Genomic DNA, 18,452 nt, shown 5'->3' with positions numbered 1-18,452 from the left:
AATATTTTAGTTCTTAAAATAGGGAACATTCCAAATAGCAACTGCATCTGTACTTTGCAAATAGAGCTATTAAAATTACAAGAAAAAGTGTGCCTTATTCTCCATGGTTAATATCTGAGCCAAATTAATATCACATGCATTTACACCTTAATGAATAGCTTAAAAAGCCTATCCTTTGGAAAGATTCTTGTAGGCTTTCAAGTAATTTAGATCAGGATAATTACAGAGAAAGAAAAAAAGTCATTTCAATGGAGAAAAATAAAAATATTTCAACTTTTAGATGGTTGTAGAATACAGCCAAAGAAAGATTTTGCTTTTGATATTAAAAAATATGTTCAAATCAAAGGAATGTTTTAATTTGCCTGAAAAGGCAGTTTGGTACTAGTGTGTAACATACCTCTGAAAAAATCAATATTTACAACGTTCACATTTAAATTAAGAGCATTTTTTTATTTCAGCATCAACAGTGTGGTGGTAAATATGCTACTATTCTGGACAACAGCTTATCTTGGCATTGGTCTCTTACATGTCTAATAATGCTATAAATCCTCTGAGAAATGCCAGACTTTCTCAAAGCAAACAGCTGGGCCAGTAGAGACTGCCAAATTCTTGAAGTCTGTGAAATCAGTTTCAGTTAACATGGGATGTTCGCTGGTAAAGAAAACTATGTGTTTCTCTTTTAAACTTCCTTGAAGCTAACAGAGAATTTACACCTTATTTTCCTCTAAGGCACTGTGGAGCTCAGAGCAGCTCTTATTTTATCCAAAGCAGCTTAGCTTCACTCCAATAATGTATATTCTTTCAATTGCAAAAGGTGATATTTCACATGTTTGGGGTTTTTTGGCATGTGACATTTTTCTTCTTGATATTTATGTTTCTATATGTTCTATTGCAGGAGAAATTCAAAACAATTCAGTTAAGACTTCAAATTGTTCCGGATAAAGGAGAAAGCCTTCAGCAAAAGGATGGTCTGACTGACAGGTCAGCTTCAGAGTAAATCCAAGCCTGAGAAACAGCAATACAGAGGTTTTCCAAGAGCAGAAGAAATGAGCACAGAGACACCTTCCAACTTAATCAAACATGCAGGGCAGACAAGCATTTCATCTCTGGAAAATATAACTGATTTTACCTTAAATATCACTGACTGCAACCAAGTCGTGGTGCCAGAGGAAGTTTTTTTCACTGTTGCTGCTGCTGGCATAGTGGAAAATCTACTTGTCCTTGTTGCTGTCATCAGAAATAAGAATTTGCACTTGCCAATGTACTTCTTCATTTGTAGCTTAGCCATTTCAGACATGTTAGGCAGCTTGTACAAAACTCTGGAGAACATCTTTATTATCTTGTGTAAAATGGGGTACCTGACACGTCGTGGGGACTTTGAGAAAAAGCTGGATGATGCTATGGATTCCATGTTCATTCTGTCTTTGCTGGGGTCCATTTTCAGCTTGCTAGCTATTGCAGCAGACAGATACATCACTATCTTCTATGCTTTGCGGTACCATAATATAATGACACTACAAAGGGCTGTGGTCATCTTAGCAATCATTTGGACATTCTGTGCTGGCAGTAGCATTGCCATTGCCCTCTTCTCCCATGAAGTAGCTACAGTTATTCCCTTCACCATCCTCTTCCCTTTAATGATGTTTTTTATACTGTGCCTCTATATCCATATGTTCCTCCTAGCTCGATCTCACGCTAAAAAGATTGCCTCACTGCCCACCAGTGCAGTCCATCAGAGAACTAACATGAAAGGAGCCATTACACTGACTATTTTCCTTGGAGTCTTCCTTTGCTGTTGGGCCCCCTTTGTTCTTCACATCCTTTTAGCAAGGTTTTGCCCACACAACCCTTATTGTGCCTGCTACATGTCTATTTTCCATGTGAATGGGACCCTCATAATGTGCAATGCAATCATTGATCCTATGATTTTTGCATTCCGAAGCCCAGAATTACGGAGTACATTTAAGAAGATGTTCTGCTGTGCCAGGTATAACTGGACGTGGTAGAAACTAAATGAGGGTGAACATTATAGAAGCACACCCATGCAACATCAGCTTGCAGAGTTAAAAATACTGACCCAAAATAATACTACACCTGCGGGACGCTGCTAATGATTTTTAGAGGACTGTAAAAGAATACATATGAGCAAAGTATCCAGACAAGTTTTTGCCAACCAAACATCCAGAAATACTACTGATTAAGTGAATTCTGCTGATAATTTTCATGCAACAGTCTAAAAATAACTGCATCAACTATCTTTTATCATTTCAGAGAAGCTTAAATGTATATCTTCTGTATCAAGCCTTGCATTCCCCCAGAGATGAGTTAATGGCAATTCATTTTGTATCAGTAATTTCAATTTAAAATGTATACTACTTTAAAATTCTGTAGTTTGAATCACAAGTAAATGAATAATTATTTTAAAACTTCACATTTATATAAAAATCTGTGATAAAGCAGAAAATATGAACACGTGTTTGTACTTCGCTGGCAACTCTCACTCATTACTTTGTTCTTCAACATTGGGTCTCCTTTTAATCATGGCATTAGTAATTTTCAAGTGTCAAAAATAACTTTTGGAATCACAAAATCGTAGGAGTTGGAAGGGACCTCCTGAGATCATTGAGTCCAACCCCCTGCCAAAGCAGGTTCCCTACACCAGGTCGCACAGGTAGGTGCTCTTTTTAATGCACACCAGAATGCCAATGGCCTTTTTGGCCTTGAGGGCACAATGCTGGCTCATGGCCAACTTGTCATCCCGCAAGACACACAGGACCCTCTCTGCAGAGCTCCTCTTCAGCAGGAGTCCAAGCAAAATTATTTTGGTTTAAAAAGCTATTTTCAGTGACTGAAGAGTTTTTTCCCAATGTAGATGTGTTGTGACAGCACAGATTATAGGCTTTTAATTTTAAAACCCCAAAGCCAGGTCTGGATGAGCAACAGGAACTGCTGGCTTTGCCAGCTATTCATTAAAATTCCATAGGCCAGTTTATTTTAATGAAAGAATAGGCTTCAGAGAAAATAAAAGAATTTTGATATAGCCTCAGTTTTCTAAATGTGACACAACAAGGAATTAACACAATAAAATACCAGACAGAAAACTGAAAGATCTCCAAGAAACTTGGTCACCTGGATAAGGGATCAGATAGCCAGTTTGGAAAGATGCTACAAAACAGATTGCAATTTACAAAATCCTGGTGAGAAGATTTTGAATTATCCCTGTCAAAATAATGCAACACTTAGAAAACTGTAAGGCAGAATAGTTTTCACCTCAAAATATCCTGAAGCAGTCCTGAGCATATGGTGAATTAACCTCACAGTAATTCCACAGAGTTATTCAGCTATGCCAGAGACAAAAGACAGACATGAAACTGGGGGAGCCAAGGCATGGCTAGAACAAGAAGGAGAGGAAAAGAGAAAATTTATTCCTGCACAAATAGAGATCTTTTGACACAATAAGAAAAACACATATTTGTAAATACATGGGATATGGACAAAAGTATAAGTATTCAGAGGAACTTAGGGTTACAGATAGATAAAGATGTAAGAGAGGAAGCAATAAATCTGAAAGTCTCTATAGAACTAAAGAAAATAAATGAGAAAAAAAAATGAGTTGGTGAATGTCAAAATGATAAAAAGTTTTGAAAAGAAAATCATGATATAGACAGACATTATATTAAGTCTGTAACACGTGAAATATCTATCAAATGCAGTTCCTTCAAAACTTTATTTTCTACCCTCTTCCCTACAAAAGAAATAGATAAGAGAGCTAAGTACCCTCCATAATATTAGAAGTAAGTCACTGCATTTCCTAGGTACACTCTAACTGTATATACACAAAGCCTGCATGTTCAGTCTGTGCTCTCCAAATATAAATTTTAGTAAAAGATGTGCAATAAATATATACATTAACTTCCAAACATGGAGAAGTAATCATTAAAGAAAACAGTATACATTTATCACTGCAAAGAGGAGGGAACATTCCAGACTGACTCATACCAAAATCCAACTGTAAAATATGTTATTGAAAACCTGTATGAAGTCCTTCAAGAAGGAACACTCATTTTGTGGAGACTGTGGTAGTTAGGAATAAGGCAAATGTGAGAATATGGATTGGGGAGGACAGGCTTACAGTTTTAGCCTACTGGTTTCTTCTATCACACCAGAATGAGGATAGGGTGGCTTGGCCTGGAAGAAAGAGGATAACTTGGACCCTCACCTACACAAGTTTCAGGATCCAGCTAGCATCATCCTTTCTTGCAGCATCCCTGGGCACAGAGTAGAGAGAAGGGTAAAATGTAGCTCATGGACCTCAGGAGCCAGAGCCATTTCTGTCTAGCTTTCATTCCCATGCTACTGGCACTTTGCTTTGCAAGAAAGACCTGGTTTTCTATTCCCTGCCTGATCCTGTATGGTTGTGAGAAAGGCCAGAAGCAAGGAATTTGAACAAGGGGCCATGCCCAACCTCAATCCAGCCTGCCTTACAGATTCCCAGTCACCCTGTCTCTCCCCATCCCAAGGCATAGCAGGCAGCAGCAACTGTGGTACAAAGACCTTTCCTGCAGCCCTCATGCAGTCTATGTCGGACACAAAATGCTTGCTTCTTGATACAAGATCCTAACATTTAAGAAAAGACTTAAGATGATAAAAGCTGTACATCAAGGGCTGAACAAACTGGCCTCAAGTAACCCAGCAGCTATCTGCCCCTTGCCAAGCTCTCCCTCCACCCTCCACAGCCCCATCTGCAATCCTGAAGCAACTCTTAATGTGCAGAATACAGAGCAGCTGCCTTGGGTTGGAAAGTAGAGGAGCTCTCAACATGTCCTGCCAGAAAAATGTCTTTCACTGTCCTTTCTCACTCACACAGATTCTCTTAATCTAAAAGACAGAGTAGTTATAGCCTTGAATTTCAGAAACACCAGTGCTAGAAAGAAAAATAGATTGTTACCTACTAGGACACCTGCATGTAGATTACTGCCTAGTATGATTTTTTTTCTATCCATCTTGTTAAAATAAGGAGTCAGCACTTACACAGCAAATATTTGGAAGGTTTTATCACACATAGCTCACTTTGACCTGGAAGTATTTCAGCAGATACTGAATTGGATCTCAGATTGCTCTAAGATCCAAATATTGTTAGGAATGGTTCCACATACTGTGACCAGGAACTAACTGCCTATTCTTTGTAGCCTACCTGGTATAATGTGAGCTCAATCTTATGGTTGGCAGTTCTGTCTTCAAACTGACTGTAGAAACAGAATGGCTGTTACTAGTAGACCAGTATACCCAGATAACTAGAAAAATGAAGAGAAAGCCATTACATACAGGCATCTAAGACAAAGCACAGAGAGAACAGGCTTGTAAACTGTAGGAAAACTACTCTTCCTCCTCAGTTCCTCAACACAGAATCACAGAATCACAGAATGACCCGGGTTGGAAGGGACCTCAAGGATCATGAAGCTCCAACCACCCTGCCTGACAGGGCCACCAAACTTCCATGTTTACTAGATCAGGTTGCCCAGGGCCCCATCCAACCTGGCCTTGAACACCTCCAGGGATGAGGCATCCACAACATCTCTGGGCAGCCTGGGATACCAAAACATCCCAGAATACAGAACTTTCCATATACATTTATAAGAAATGGAGATCCTGTGCATTTTCCATACAGCTGAAATCTGCAGAAGAATCTCAAGCTGAGCCTAAATTTGCATAAAATAGTATAAAATTTAAAAAATAATAATAAAAAATCAACATCCAAAAGTTATATAAAGTTCAGAAGACACTTGCAAGTATTTCTTTTTCAGTTTGCTCTAATTCCATTGATATGGAACATTCTGTAAAGATTTTATTTCTGGGGAGGCAGAATCAGAAAAAGCATAAAAGATTCTTGAATTTAAAACATTCTTAGGTAGATTTTCCTTTTTTAAGTGTGTCAGCATTTCACTGCATGTCAGCATAGAGCTACATCTCCATATGTCTTTTCTTAATTGGATATAAATTTGGCCTGCATTTTATCAGTGGAGCAAGTCATTTTTGAAGTTACACATATTAATATATCCATATCCTTCCTACTGTTGCTCTTCAAACAGATTCTTAAAGACATGATTTGTGAAGCCTTCATTGTCTTGTAATGAAGTCACTCTAGTTATATGAACTTCCTTCATCTGCCCAGCATTAAATTACAAGTGTTTGGGTGTCAGAATTGTATTTTAACTTTGGGAGAAATAAGTACGTCTTGGATCCCACTGGAATCCAATAAGCCTGGATGGAACAAAAACAGTGCCTGGAAGATCTAGTCCTTTCAAAATCACAGGTGACATTGCAATCAGTGTTTCATTTGGAATAGCCCAGAGAACTTCTCATGCCTGTGGCTACAAAATTTTCCCTAGTCACTAACTGCAAAAACCAAAGAAGAAAAGCTCCTCCTCTGCTTCTGTTTTTGAACTGAACTTTATGTTCAGAAACAAAGTGAACAAATCAGATAAAGGCACCCAGGGGAATTAATTCCACTGAAGCAGTCAGTGTGCCAGCGAGGGACGGACTTGCACAGCAGTTGTATTTTGTTCACAGAAGAGCAAGACATAGTTTAACAACTGCAAGAAAATTCCTGCTTCCTTATGACCCTGCACAAGACTTCCAGCAAAATGATTTGATCTCCTATTAGCTGGACAAAATTGCAGTTTTCCAAAAATATTTAAGTACATGAAAAGGAAGTTTGCCTTCAAGTGCAGCACCACTAGAAGGTATTTCTTCATTATATATTTGGGAGCTATTAGTAATAGGTGAACGGTTGGACTGGATGATCTTTTAGGTCTTTTCCAACCTTGGTGATTCTATGATTCTATATTATATATATATATATATATATTATATGCATATTTATTTATTTATATTTATAATTTTTGCTTATAATAAGAGTTATGACCCACATATTTGTCTTTTCTGAAATCCCAAGCAAGATAATTTACATGCAGTCAGCTGAAACTACAGGCAGGAAGAAAAAGATAAAAGGGATCCTAAAGTATTTATTTTGAGACCTAATACTGCTTGTAACTGTACTAAATTGAAGTTACTTTAATAAACTTATTAACTTTGTTTTAGTTTAGTCTCGGAGGCTTGGAAATGACTTTTTCAGTACTACATATCTACATTTCAAACTAGTGCTTTTTTAAAAAGCCTTTTTGAGTTAGATTTTGACTAAACTCTTCAAATGATACAGTTATTCAAACTATCTATTCCCCTAAAAGGAACAGCACCCTTTCTTTATTTACTCCAAGTAATTACAGCAGATAGCCATCTATGATGATGTTCCATGTTCACCATTTAACAGTGCTTTGATAGTGCTTTGAAGCTTCAGGCTTCAACCTTCATTTGAAGTGTCACTTTTACAGGAGTTGCAATGCTATTGTGAGCTTCTGATTCAAAGAGAATGGCTTACAGCATAATTCTGGAGAAATGAGGAGGACTATTTAAGAAAACTTTTCATATCCACTTGAAAGCAGTTTTCTTATGCCAGCAAACCTTCTCAAATTACTGCTATAACACAAAAATTATATTTTTCAACATTCACATAGTATAATGAGTGACCATTAGCTTTTAAGTAATTGCAGCTAAAACCAGCAGAGGAACAAATGCTGAGCGAGTAATTAAAATTCTTCTTTCCTTTATAGTTATATATATATTAAGACCAGAAGACAGGTTTGTCATACCAGCTATCATTGTTTTAGCAGTACTTTCACACTATCATTTTTTACAACTTCAGCCCATCAAATGTTTTGCCTGGACTTTGTACACACTATCTCAATAAACAAAGAGCTTCTCAGAAACCATCTGCTAATGGGAGAATGCAACATTACAGCAATTTTACATCCTCTAACACCCTGATTGAGGATGAAGCAGATGGAGAGCATAACCAAGTTGGATACTTGTGACAATCTGGCTGCAGTGTCAGATGCAAGATCTATGTAGATAAGCAAACAAGCCTTTTATCAATACTAGTGTACAGAAAAGTTTCCAGAACTTTCCCAGAACTCTTTCCCAGCCACTCAGGCCCAGGACTCCACATTAGCCCAAGGCTGTCAGCCCTTGCCCCAGCTTTGCATGATCCAGCTTGGTCCACAGGAAATTAACTCCAGTGCATGGGGCTGGGTTTGCTTATTGCTCCTGGCCACCCTGCTCCTGGTGGGTTTAAGAGACCAGGGCAGGCTTCCAATGTTTTCCCAGGGGAGCCTCCAGCCCCCACAGGGCCCTGAGTTTAAGTTCTTAGTTACAATAAGGTATGTAAATGCATAACTAATATGCATTTACAAATCTTGCCTGCCCAAACCTCATCCACTTTTAATACCACACTTAGTTTGGAAAGATGCACCACGCACAAGCCAGTCCCACAAAGGAGCCTCTGCACAGGGCATGAGAGCATTCAGCTCCACAGGGAGCACTGATGCCACGTCAAGGTTACACCAAGTAGTTCAATAAAGTTTCTAAAGACAACAAGAAGTATCTCCTCAACCCCTCTGAAATCCTCTCACAAAGGTTATTCTCCTTAATTTCCCATTTCAAACAACTTGCTACCAGTTTTTTGTGGCAATTAAAGTCTTGTGTAGATGTATTCCAAACTAGTTTCCCAGTTTCAGACACTGCTGCAGCTGCTCATTTTCAGAATTAATTCATATAACCCACCATGCTAAATATTCATTTGAGTTTTCACTTGAATTTTAAAGGATGATTTACAGATTCTGCTTCTTCTTCATTTGTGTACTGATTCAACCTTACATTTTCATTTACTTGAGAAATGAAACTACAGCCAATCAATTCAGGTAGTCACACCATCTGATTTGACAGCTAAATCTGTCTTAACTGCCAGCTTGTGCAATGAGGAAGAAAGGAAGAAAGAAAAAAAGCCCTTCATCCTGGCATGGAGCAGTCCATGTCAGAGGGCAAGCCAAGAGGAACTGATGGAGACCTCTGGTCTCTCATCTGCTCCTAGCTTCATCTCAGATCACAGCAGAACTCCTGACAGAGGAGGAAATTTGGATGAAAGGCAGCTGTTGGCTCCTGGATGATAAGGTAGATGAAAGAAATGAAGTCTTGCAAGTGAGAGATGACTGGTTAATAAGCGGTTGAAATTGGCAGTGTTTCCTATTAGTGATGTTGACACTACAGGTTGTTGGAAGTCTGGGAGAAGGCCCAAGGAATAGAGCAATTGAGGAATAATCCTTTAAAATAATAGACTTAAACAAATGAAATAAATTGTTAATTATTTTTCTGCACATAAAGTCTTTGGTAGCTAGCTATTTGAATATTTCCCTGTCAATCTTCAAGTGGCACTTGGATAATGCCCTTAATTTTCTTAATATTTAATTAACCCTGAAGTGATCAGGCAGTTGGATGTGATTCTATTCTATTCTATTCTACTCTACTCGTAACTAAAGTGATATGGTATGTCACAGGAGGAACTCAAAAACAGGTCCTGAAGAATCTAAAATGTAAACAGGGATTATGTTTGTGCTTAATGGCTCACTTATGAATTTAATTTTTGTCTTCTTCTCTATATCTACCAAAATTATTCAGTTCCTTCCTTAAACTATCAGCCTAGAAGTGTCTGCCCTGAGCCTAGTCTCAGTTAATATAATATGAATCATATTAGAGTCAGATTACAGTACAATTTCTTCAGATATTTATCCTCCCAGCAACAGTCATGATCATTAAATCTCATTTAATGACTGAAATTAACTAATTTAATACCTGTACTGATATTCAACAGTCTTCTCAAATCTCTGTCTTCTTACATTTGTGTAGTGGAAATGCTAAGTCACGACTTGAACCAGTGGTTGAGTACCTAGTGGGAAGGCAGGCCCAACCCAGGGGAGCTCAGGTGCCAGCAATGGAAGGGGTGGAGCCAGGATCCACCTCTTCCCAGACCTCATTTAAGGGTTGGCAGTGGAGGCAAGGGAATCTCTACAGAGTTTCTTGTGTATAAGTATCTAAGGGGCTCACTAGGAAGTTTGATCTACGTGTTCATTAGGTAAGACTAAAATCCAACCTCATATACTTTTGGATGGGGTAGTTTAAATATCAGGTGATTATGTTTGCAGTTTATCAAAAGAGAATGACAGTATTTTACAAGAATGATTCCTCTAGGTTCTTCTCTGGGTACCATAGAATCTGACAAGATCCTCAGAAGCAAAGTAGGTTAACTCAGTTCTCCAGGCTGTCTTCTTTCCTGTGTGCACAGTGAGTGGATGGAGACAAGTAAGTTGCTTTCACAATGTGCTCTGCGCAAATTCAGAGGTTGGTAGCATGTGTTGGGCCTATGCAAACTGCAGAACATGAATCACGCAGAAAAGAGCATGAAGAAAGTACCATATATCTGCATCTCCCCCCTTGCCAGCTCACCTGCAAAACAGGTTTCCTCCTAATGACAGCAATCAATCTGATTTTGAACAGTTACTTTTGAAGAAAGTCATTCTGAATTACACTTAGCCTGTAATGGAGAATTTCTCCCCTAGAAAAGTCAGATAAACTTAACTACTGAATGATCTCATATTGCCTGCAGTCAGATTTCTAAAAGCACAGTACCTCAGCTTAAGGGTTTGGAAAATGTTTTCCTGAAAGAGATAGAAAATGAAGAAGAAGCAAAAGATCTGATTTAAGTAAGTCTGTGCTCCTAGCCCCTCCTGGCTATCTTGATGACAAAGCCTTACCCACAAGGAATAAGCTTTACCAGCTGGCAATGTTATGAAATAAATGCCTTAGAATAAGCGTCAGAAATAGCATCTGGAGGTTCAGAAGTGCATCTGTTCTGTTAATGGTACTTTCAGATCAGTATTTTTGTGTCACAGATGAAGCTATGTGGAAAATAAAGTGTTGGTTTTAAATCAGTTTAATTCTTCTCATACTAATTTCCAGCTGAGACGCTTTTTTTTTTTTTTACCTTTTTTTTTTTCTCCATTGTTGAATCTCTTCAGTAAATATCTTCTTCTCAGTTCTGCTTAATAAGTCCTGGAAAGTCATAAAAAAGCTGTTTTGTGCACCTGACCAGTTACCTAGTTTTCTTCATCAGGCTGTATAACAGGTGCCCAAAGCACAGCTTTGTTCATGCAACAGAACAACAGCCAGTAGGAGAGACTGTAGAAGAGAAATTAGGAATCTGAGGTTTGCTAGCATCTGCAGTTTCTGGGGTGATGCCTAGAATGTTCTGAAAGTGAAAGAAGTACAGGTGAAAGAAGCCATGCTCTCTAACATGCAAAAACCTGCAGCAAAGCATGGCAGTGGAAGTTACAGGGTGGGTGATGTAGAGCACTAGCAAACCTTTCCAACCTTGGTGATTCTGTGATTCAGAGGAGTTCCCTGCAAATGTCACCTTAGAGAAAGAAAATGTGAAGGAACCAGGTGCATCATGTTAGTAGTGCTTTCTAGCAACAGTAGAACAAGTAGTAAAATCAAGAAAAAAATGTCAAGCACTTCTTTTCCAAGACCCCCTGCACTGTAAACATATTACTTGGCACGGCATCCTTATAACACTCAACTAATAAGAAATGAGACTAGACTAGAGATAGAGTGCAAACAATTAAAGTTATAACATCATATAATTCAGTAGCAGTAATAGATGATATTAATTCTAACATTTCTGCTTAAAGCTCAGCAATCTATGAATTACCTGAGATGCACAGTCACTTTCAAGATGCTTGGCTTTTGAAGGATGTTGTGTAATATATTATAGGTTTTCTTTTCTGTAATCCCTTTTATCCCTCAGCATTAGGGACATTTTGCTGCCCTTTAAAAATCACTTTTTGAAAAAAAACACAGTGTGCATTTTCAATTCCTGCTCTTTTGTGCTAAATCCTCACTCCTTTTCTCATGGCCCACTCACCACCTTTTTCACTAGTGAGGCAAGTTGAAGCCTTAGTATTACTCTTTTAGACTAGCTACCTAAGAGTACTTTTTATATGACATTACCCAAGTTTATTGAAAAAAATATCAGCTAGCAGGAAGGTCTCTATTATTCAATTGTGAGAAGTGCATTGAGGTGTGTGGAGGCCATATTTTGATCATGTGGAGAAAATGTTCTTAAACCAGGTGTAAAATCTCTCCTCCCCACCCCCACCCCACGCTTTCCTCCATAATAACCAAGGTTGGTCAGACTAATGGTGGTATCTGAGTCCCATAACAAGGAACAGCCACAGAATAGTTCATCCCATCCTTGCCATTGTGACTCCAAGAAAAAGGAGCTATGTATTACCAACACCTGTACCCACCATGTCTCTGGAGAAAAAAAAAAAAAAAGCTGTTATTTAAGCCATTTAGTGCACAAAAATCTAAAGACAAGATAATGATTAGCTAGACAGGAAAGAGTGTATCAGAATCTCTTCCAGAGTGGAAAAACTGAGCTTCTATTTCTGAGGGGGTAGGTGAGAAACAGGAGACAAGACACGGGCTGATGCTCTGGAGAGTGCGGAAAGTAACTTTGAGTCAAAACCCAAACAGAATTCATCCCTACAGGAAAGAATCTAAAGGTAGAAAAATCTTCCCTAAAACAAGCTGAGCACTGAATTAATTAGTTTTACTAGTTAGTAGTGTAGACTGACTTCTCTGTGGGTAGTTATGGGTGCTTAATCCTTGTTTAAAACCACAGGAGCTTTCCAATATGATTGTTTTGGTTTGGTGTTTTTTGGTGTTTGTTTGTTTAACTCTTTAGCTTTGACTCTTTTGTTTTTACCAAATACATATAACAAGAGTACTGAATTACCTGTGTGGAATTTCACAGTCTGTACACTAGCTTCTCTAAAGAAATACTAGCATCCCTTCAAGGGAAAAGGGTTGTAGCCAAACACAATGTCAACAGTAATAAACACCTGCTTAAAATAAGCTTTCAAATATGTGTTTCCATGGGAGCAAATTAGCTATAATATATGGAAGGAATATACCCACACTTCAGCCAGCATTGTTTTTTCCGCACTCCCTGGACATGTCTCGCTGTCTGCATTTCAAACATCTGTGAACATGTTCAAGATTTAGATGCCTGTCCTCAACTGACTTTAAGTTCATGCATTTCTTTGGCATGTTCTATAGACCATTTGAAAAGCAATGCATTACCATAACTGTAGTTTCATATATGTGAAATAGAATTCTACCCACACCCATGGCTGAGTAGGGCAACTGAGAAAAAGGGATTTACCCATGCACCAATAAATTGTGTTAGAGCAAATATCAGGGAGAAGAAATGCAAAAAGACTCCTTTTTAAAATATGAGAAAATAGGAAATTGACAGTCCATCAGGATAAGAGGAAGAACTGACAAGCACCATACCTCAACAATTTGTTTAAGTCTATCCTTAGCTTTCCGGTCCATGACCTTTGGATTTGTATACAGACACTAGTTGTTTGGTGCCCTTTTTATTCTAGGAAAAATGTCTTTCCCAACCGTAGTTCCCAGCTGGTTGCACAAGGTACCTGAAAAATAATTGGACTATTACACCATTTTTGCTTTAGGTCATTTAGAGGAGGTCACAAGCTGCTGTGCCACTAGAGGTGAACAAGAATAGGTACAATCCTATGCAGAATCTGGTCTAAGCAGATGCTTTCAAAAGAACCTATTACAGAAAGAAGTCCCCATAACATCATTTAAAGGAATTGATCTCTGTATACCTTGCAAACAAGTGAAAGGAATTATTTGGTGACTTCACCATATCATTACTCATCCCAGAGGTTTGTCTCTGTGAGACCGACTGAGTTTTTAAATCACGGGTTCTTTACTGTCAACAGCCTGTACACATCTGTGATGCAGGATAAATTTCCACAGCACTGTTTACACATGTGGGAACAAGAGGAAAACTAACAATAGCCACCCTAAAATTTTGATGAGGCGGTTTGGGTGTGTTTGACAGGCTGCTAGCGTTTCACTCACCAACATGTCACTTGTCAGATGAACTGATAAATAAGTAACAATGATATTTGATGCTGCAGGAGCAGAATTAGCCAACTAGAATAAAAGTCTCTGAGAGAAAAGTTCTACTGATAAGAAAAACATATGTTTGGAGGGAAGAACAAACAGAAACAACCCAAATTAATGAGGCCAATATGATCAAAGCACAAAGGACAATGACTTTTTCCTATTACAAAGTGCGTGTGAAGGAGTGGTGGTTTCCAGTCAGGATGAGAACTTTAGATCTTTGTCTTTAGTGTACAGTGGAACAAAAACAAAAATAGGATTAATGTTGCTTTCTACAGCCCTGATGAAGTCCAGAACAGTAATGGTGAATGGAAACCTCTAAAAGCATCTGAAGACATGCTGATTCAAATGCTGGAAGAATATTAGGGTCAGAAGCTTATTATTATTAACTGTTACTGCAGCTTTTTTTTTTTTTTTTTTTTTTTTTTTTACAGGAACTCAGTGAATATAAGGAATTATACTACTAATGAAGACAGCTTTCATGTTTGTTCCAAAGAGAAACTGCAGACCATGCAAAGAACCAGAATTTCTTAAAATGGAAGTACAGAGCTATGACTTTTATTTCCTAACTAATTCTGGCAGTTTTTTATCTGTCAGAATGCGAGAAAGTGACTTGCTGCTTCTGTTTATCTCTTGAACAGACAGAACAGTTTCATGGTCAGTTACTCTGTTTGTTAGATTTAAGTGTTGGTTTCTCTGGATGCACCTGTTTTGCAGCTGAAGGTAAGCACAGTGTAATTGTACACATTCAGCCTTGACAGGAGTTGTTGACTTAAAGCCAATGAAATGATTACTGACAGAAATCTCCAGAATATTTTACAGACGATTCACTGTCGTGGCTGATCTCTGAAATCTAAACTGATGAAAACAAACTTCATGTCTTACAGAAGAAAACATAAGCAATTGCATTAATTAATCAAGGGATAATAATAAAAGCTCCATTAAAAGGGCAAATATATTCCTTTCTAAAAGATGCATTCCAGTGTGTCTTATTAACAGATGCATAACCCTGAAGTGAGATCTCACCTACAGAAGCAAAATTCTTTACCTTTCACAGAAAAATGTATTAAATCTACTTCAGTCAATGGCCATCAGAAAATAGTAGATTCCTCTCTTTCTTTTTGCCACATCAACTGTAGCAAAAACATGTTTCTTTACCTAGGCATCTCAGATTGATCCAAAGTATTTACATCATCTTTTATCATCATAGCATCTATATTTATTGTATTCTTCATTTTCCCAGCCACTCTTACTCTTCTGTTTTATTAATAAGTTGTGTTAATAAAAATAAAAATTGTTCAAAAAGAGATTCATACATGACTTGTCTCCTATAGATTTTTACCTGTTTCCCATCTAATTAAAGCAGCATTCTGCAAGGAAATTACTGTTCTATCAAAAAACACCCACTGATGTTGTTTTATAAAGCTTATGGAAAAGCGAAAAATGTTTCAAAAACAGAACCAGTCCAAAAGCTGAACGTTCCTCAGGAGCTAGCAAGCTGTAGGTGTTACTTGAACTAGGAAAGGAAGTTTTTGTTATGTGAAAGCAGCTATCATCTTGGGGACAAAGGTTGATAACCACGGTCCTTTCCATCTCTAGTAGTTGCATAACTAGAGGTTTTATAAAAGAAGGGGGGTGAAAAAAAGGTAATCTAATGGCACTGCCAAAAAAAAAAAAAAAAAAAAAAAAAAGCCTAAAATTGCTGGGAGCCAGAGTAAATAGTTACTAATTAGTCCCTTCCCCAACTGGAGATAAATATCTGTACTTCAGGGAAACATGTTTCAGCTTCTTTTTATTATTATTATAATTACAGTGACTAATTGAGGATACACACACAAAGTGTGTTTGTAGGCAATAGAATAAATAAATGCAGTGAGCTCCAGAGAGATGACAGTAAGGGGAAAATAGTAAGCAGGCAGTTAGGAATGTTATGTATTTCACCCTAGCAGCGTGTTTGGCATGGTAGTTTGCTGTTGGCTGATGACCCATTTTTTCATTAGAATACCTGTTTTGTTTAGGCATAACAGCACAAATAATACATTGTGCTTTCACACTTGTATTTGTCTTCTCTTTTCTTCACACACATAATGATCTTAAAGGGATATATTCCTTCAGTACACATGGGATTTGAATGTACAGAGCCATTCTCCCACTTAGTAATCACTCCACCTTTGATGCCTGAAATTATTCTTAAGCCACTGGGAGACTACATCAAAAGAACTGGGTGGGTGGATGGATAGATGGGTGTTGCAACCCCAACCCAAACAGACTGCCTTCCAGCCAGTACCCACTCCTCTACCTCTTAACTTGTCACCTGCTAGTACATGACTATGTAATTTCAAGTGTCACATCTAGCTATCCACCATATTGACCTCCAGAATATGCAGATTTTAGACTTCTAATAGAAATCCATCACTAACTCCATACTCATTTAAACTGCTTGAAGCAGTTTTGTAGTTTTTAAAGCTGGAATGTAGATCAAACCCTACTGGAAGATCAGAAAAAGAATCTTGATATTGGATCTCCTATCTGCTGTTGGATTGTGCCACAACTGCTAACCTTGGAAGTCTCCATCTATTTCATCTGAAGTCTCAAAGATTTTATTTCACTGGAAGGTTTAGGATCCCTGACTTTCTCTTTGTGTAATGCAATGAGAGACCTAGTACATAAGGAGTGAGGCAGTTGGAAAGAGGAATGGACTCCCTTCCAGTACTTGAGGGGAGCATATAAACAGGAATGGGAATGACATGGGTTTATAGCGATAGGACAAGGAGGAATAGTTTTAAACTAAGGCGGAAAGTTTAGGTTAGATATTAGGAGGAAGTTTTCATGCAGAGGGTGGTGACAACTGAAACAGGTTGCCCAAGGAGGTCGTGGATGCCCCATCCCTGGAGGCATTCAAGGCCAGGCTGGATGTGGCTCTGAGCAGCCTGGTCTTGTGGTTGGTGACACTTCCCAGAGCAGGAGTGTTGAAACTAGATGATCATTGTGGTCTTTTTCAACCCAGGCCATTCTATTATTTTATCAAATACTAGCTTAGGAAAGATAGCTTCATTTTCAAGAAAAAGGATGAAACTGTGGCCTTCATGAGTGCAGATGCAGCACAGTTCAAGTTCAGATTGGCTACAGAGTCAGGTCAGTGTTGGTAGTAACCTGAGCACAACTGTGATTAAACTCATTAAACTGTGCCTCACTGAGTCAAACATGGCCAGAAAGACCTAGAAAAACACTCACTTTGCAACATACAGAAGAAGCAAAATGTCACGAAAGGAACCTGAAGATGACAAAAGAAAGATGATAGCAATAGGAAAGGGACCACTGATGTACAATCAGTGGTGATATGAACAAGAGTGAGGTAGGGTACTGCAAAGTGAAAGCAGACCAAAATCTTACACGACATCAGGAGAGAGCAGAGTAATTTTTCAGGGATGAGCTGATAACCTTTAAATCCCTGCAGTCCCCCTGAATAGTTAAAAGCTTGTACAAAAATACTCCAGAATAAGTAAATAAATAAATAAATATTTTTAAAAAGTAAAAATAAAAATTCAGTAAGGACAGCACAGGTTGCAAAAAAGAAGGTGAAAAAATAAATGTCTGTCAGGCTGTGCTGGGATGCTACCTGCAGCTGTGCTTACCATAGATTTCCTAATAAATAACTCCATTTTAAAAATATGTAAGGTTCAGACATTGTGAACATATAATCTTGTTTGAGCTTGTCATAACAGGGCAATGAAATGAAGAGAAGCAGAAAAGGGCACTCATTCATTTATGCTGTTCCCTCCATTCTTCCACAGAGGTTAAGTCATCCCAGTCAATGCATTAACTTCTCTGCTTCTCCCTGAACTTCTTGAGTCGTCTTTGACTGCTTCACCTTACATCACAGAGTTGTCACTCGGATTGCTCGAGCTGATCAAAAGAGCTTGAAGGAAGCTTCCTCCTTTTATTTCAGCTTGCCAGCAGACAAGTAGGAATGTGAAGTCTGAATGAACTCCAGTGTCATACCTTCATAATAAAATGGGTCACTTGAGTACTGTGAAGTATCTGCCACTGTTTTAGTCTTCTGGCAGTGAGACTGTATTCAGCTTTGTACCTATTTATTTCTGTGCCTGTATAATCCCCTTACTTCCAACTGCACAACAAAGGTTTTGAGAACAGAAATTCCTTTTTGACACAGTGCCACAGAGAACTGAAGGATTAGGCAGAGTTTTGAAGATGTGCTCTCAGTGCCCTGCAATATTTAGACTTGCAGCAGCATAATTTGCTTCAGAAAAGAATTCTTTCGGAGAATGTTGTTTGGAATTGTATCTCTAGAGGACCATAGTGACACCTGTAGTTTGTGCATTGCACATTTCTTTGCTGATGTACAAGGCTGTTGCTTTTACAAAGCACCCTTCCACCTCTGCCAATAATGACTCAGTTGTTCCGTTCTACACAGTCAGTGGTAGGAACTTGTATTTTCCTTAGATATAGAGAGTGTGAGCAATCAAAAAAAGAAAAAAATA

General features: G+C 38.3%; 1 protein-coding gene across 1 annotated transcript; it reads left to right on the top strand.

Annotated features, from left to right (window-relative positions):
• The first annotated feature begins 901 nt into the window (after positions 1 to 901).
• MC2R (melanocortin 2 receptor) lies at positions 902 to 2,431 on the top strand. The gene has a single exon (XM_015855082.3). The coding sequence runs from the start codon at positions 1,047 to 1,049 to the stop codon at positions 2,004 to 2,006; it is 960 nt and encodes a 319-aa protein (XP_015710568.1). The 5' UTR covers positions 902 to 1,046; the 3' UTR covers positions 2,007 to 2,431.
• Positions 2,432 to 18,452: the final 16,021 nt, after the last annotated feature.

This window comes from Coturnix japonica, chromosome 2 (assembly GCF_054131305.1).
Source record: "Coturnix japonica strain WE chromosome 2, WE-NBRP24, whole genome shotgun sequence".
NCBI classification, from domain to species: Eukaryota; Metazoa; Chordata; class Aves; order Galliformes; family Phasianidae; genus Coturnix; species Coturnix japonica.
The sequence above is the reverse complement of the archived record's forward strand: the minus strand, read 5'-3'. Positions and strand labels throughout refer to the sequence as shown.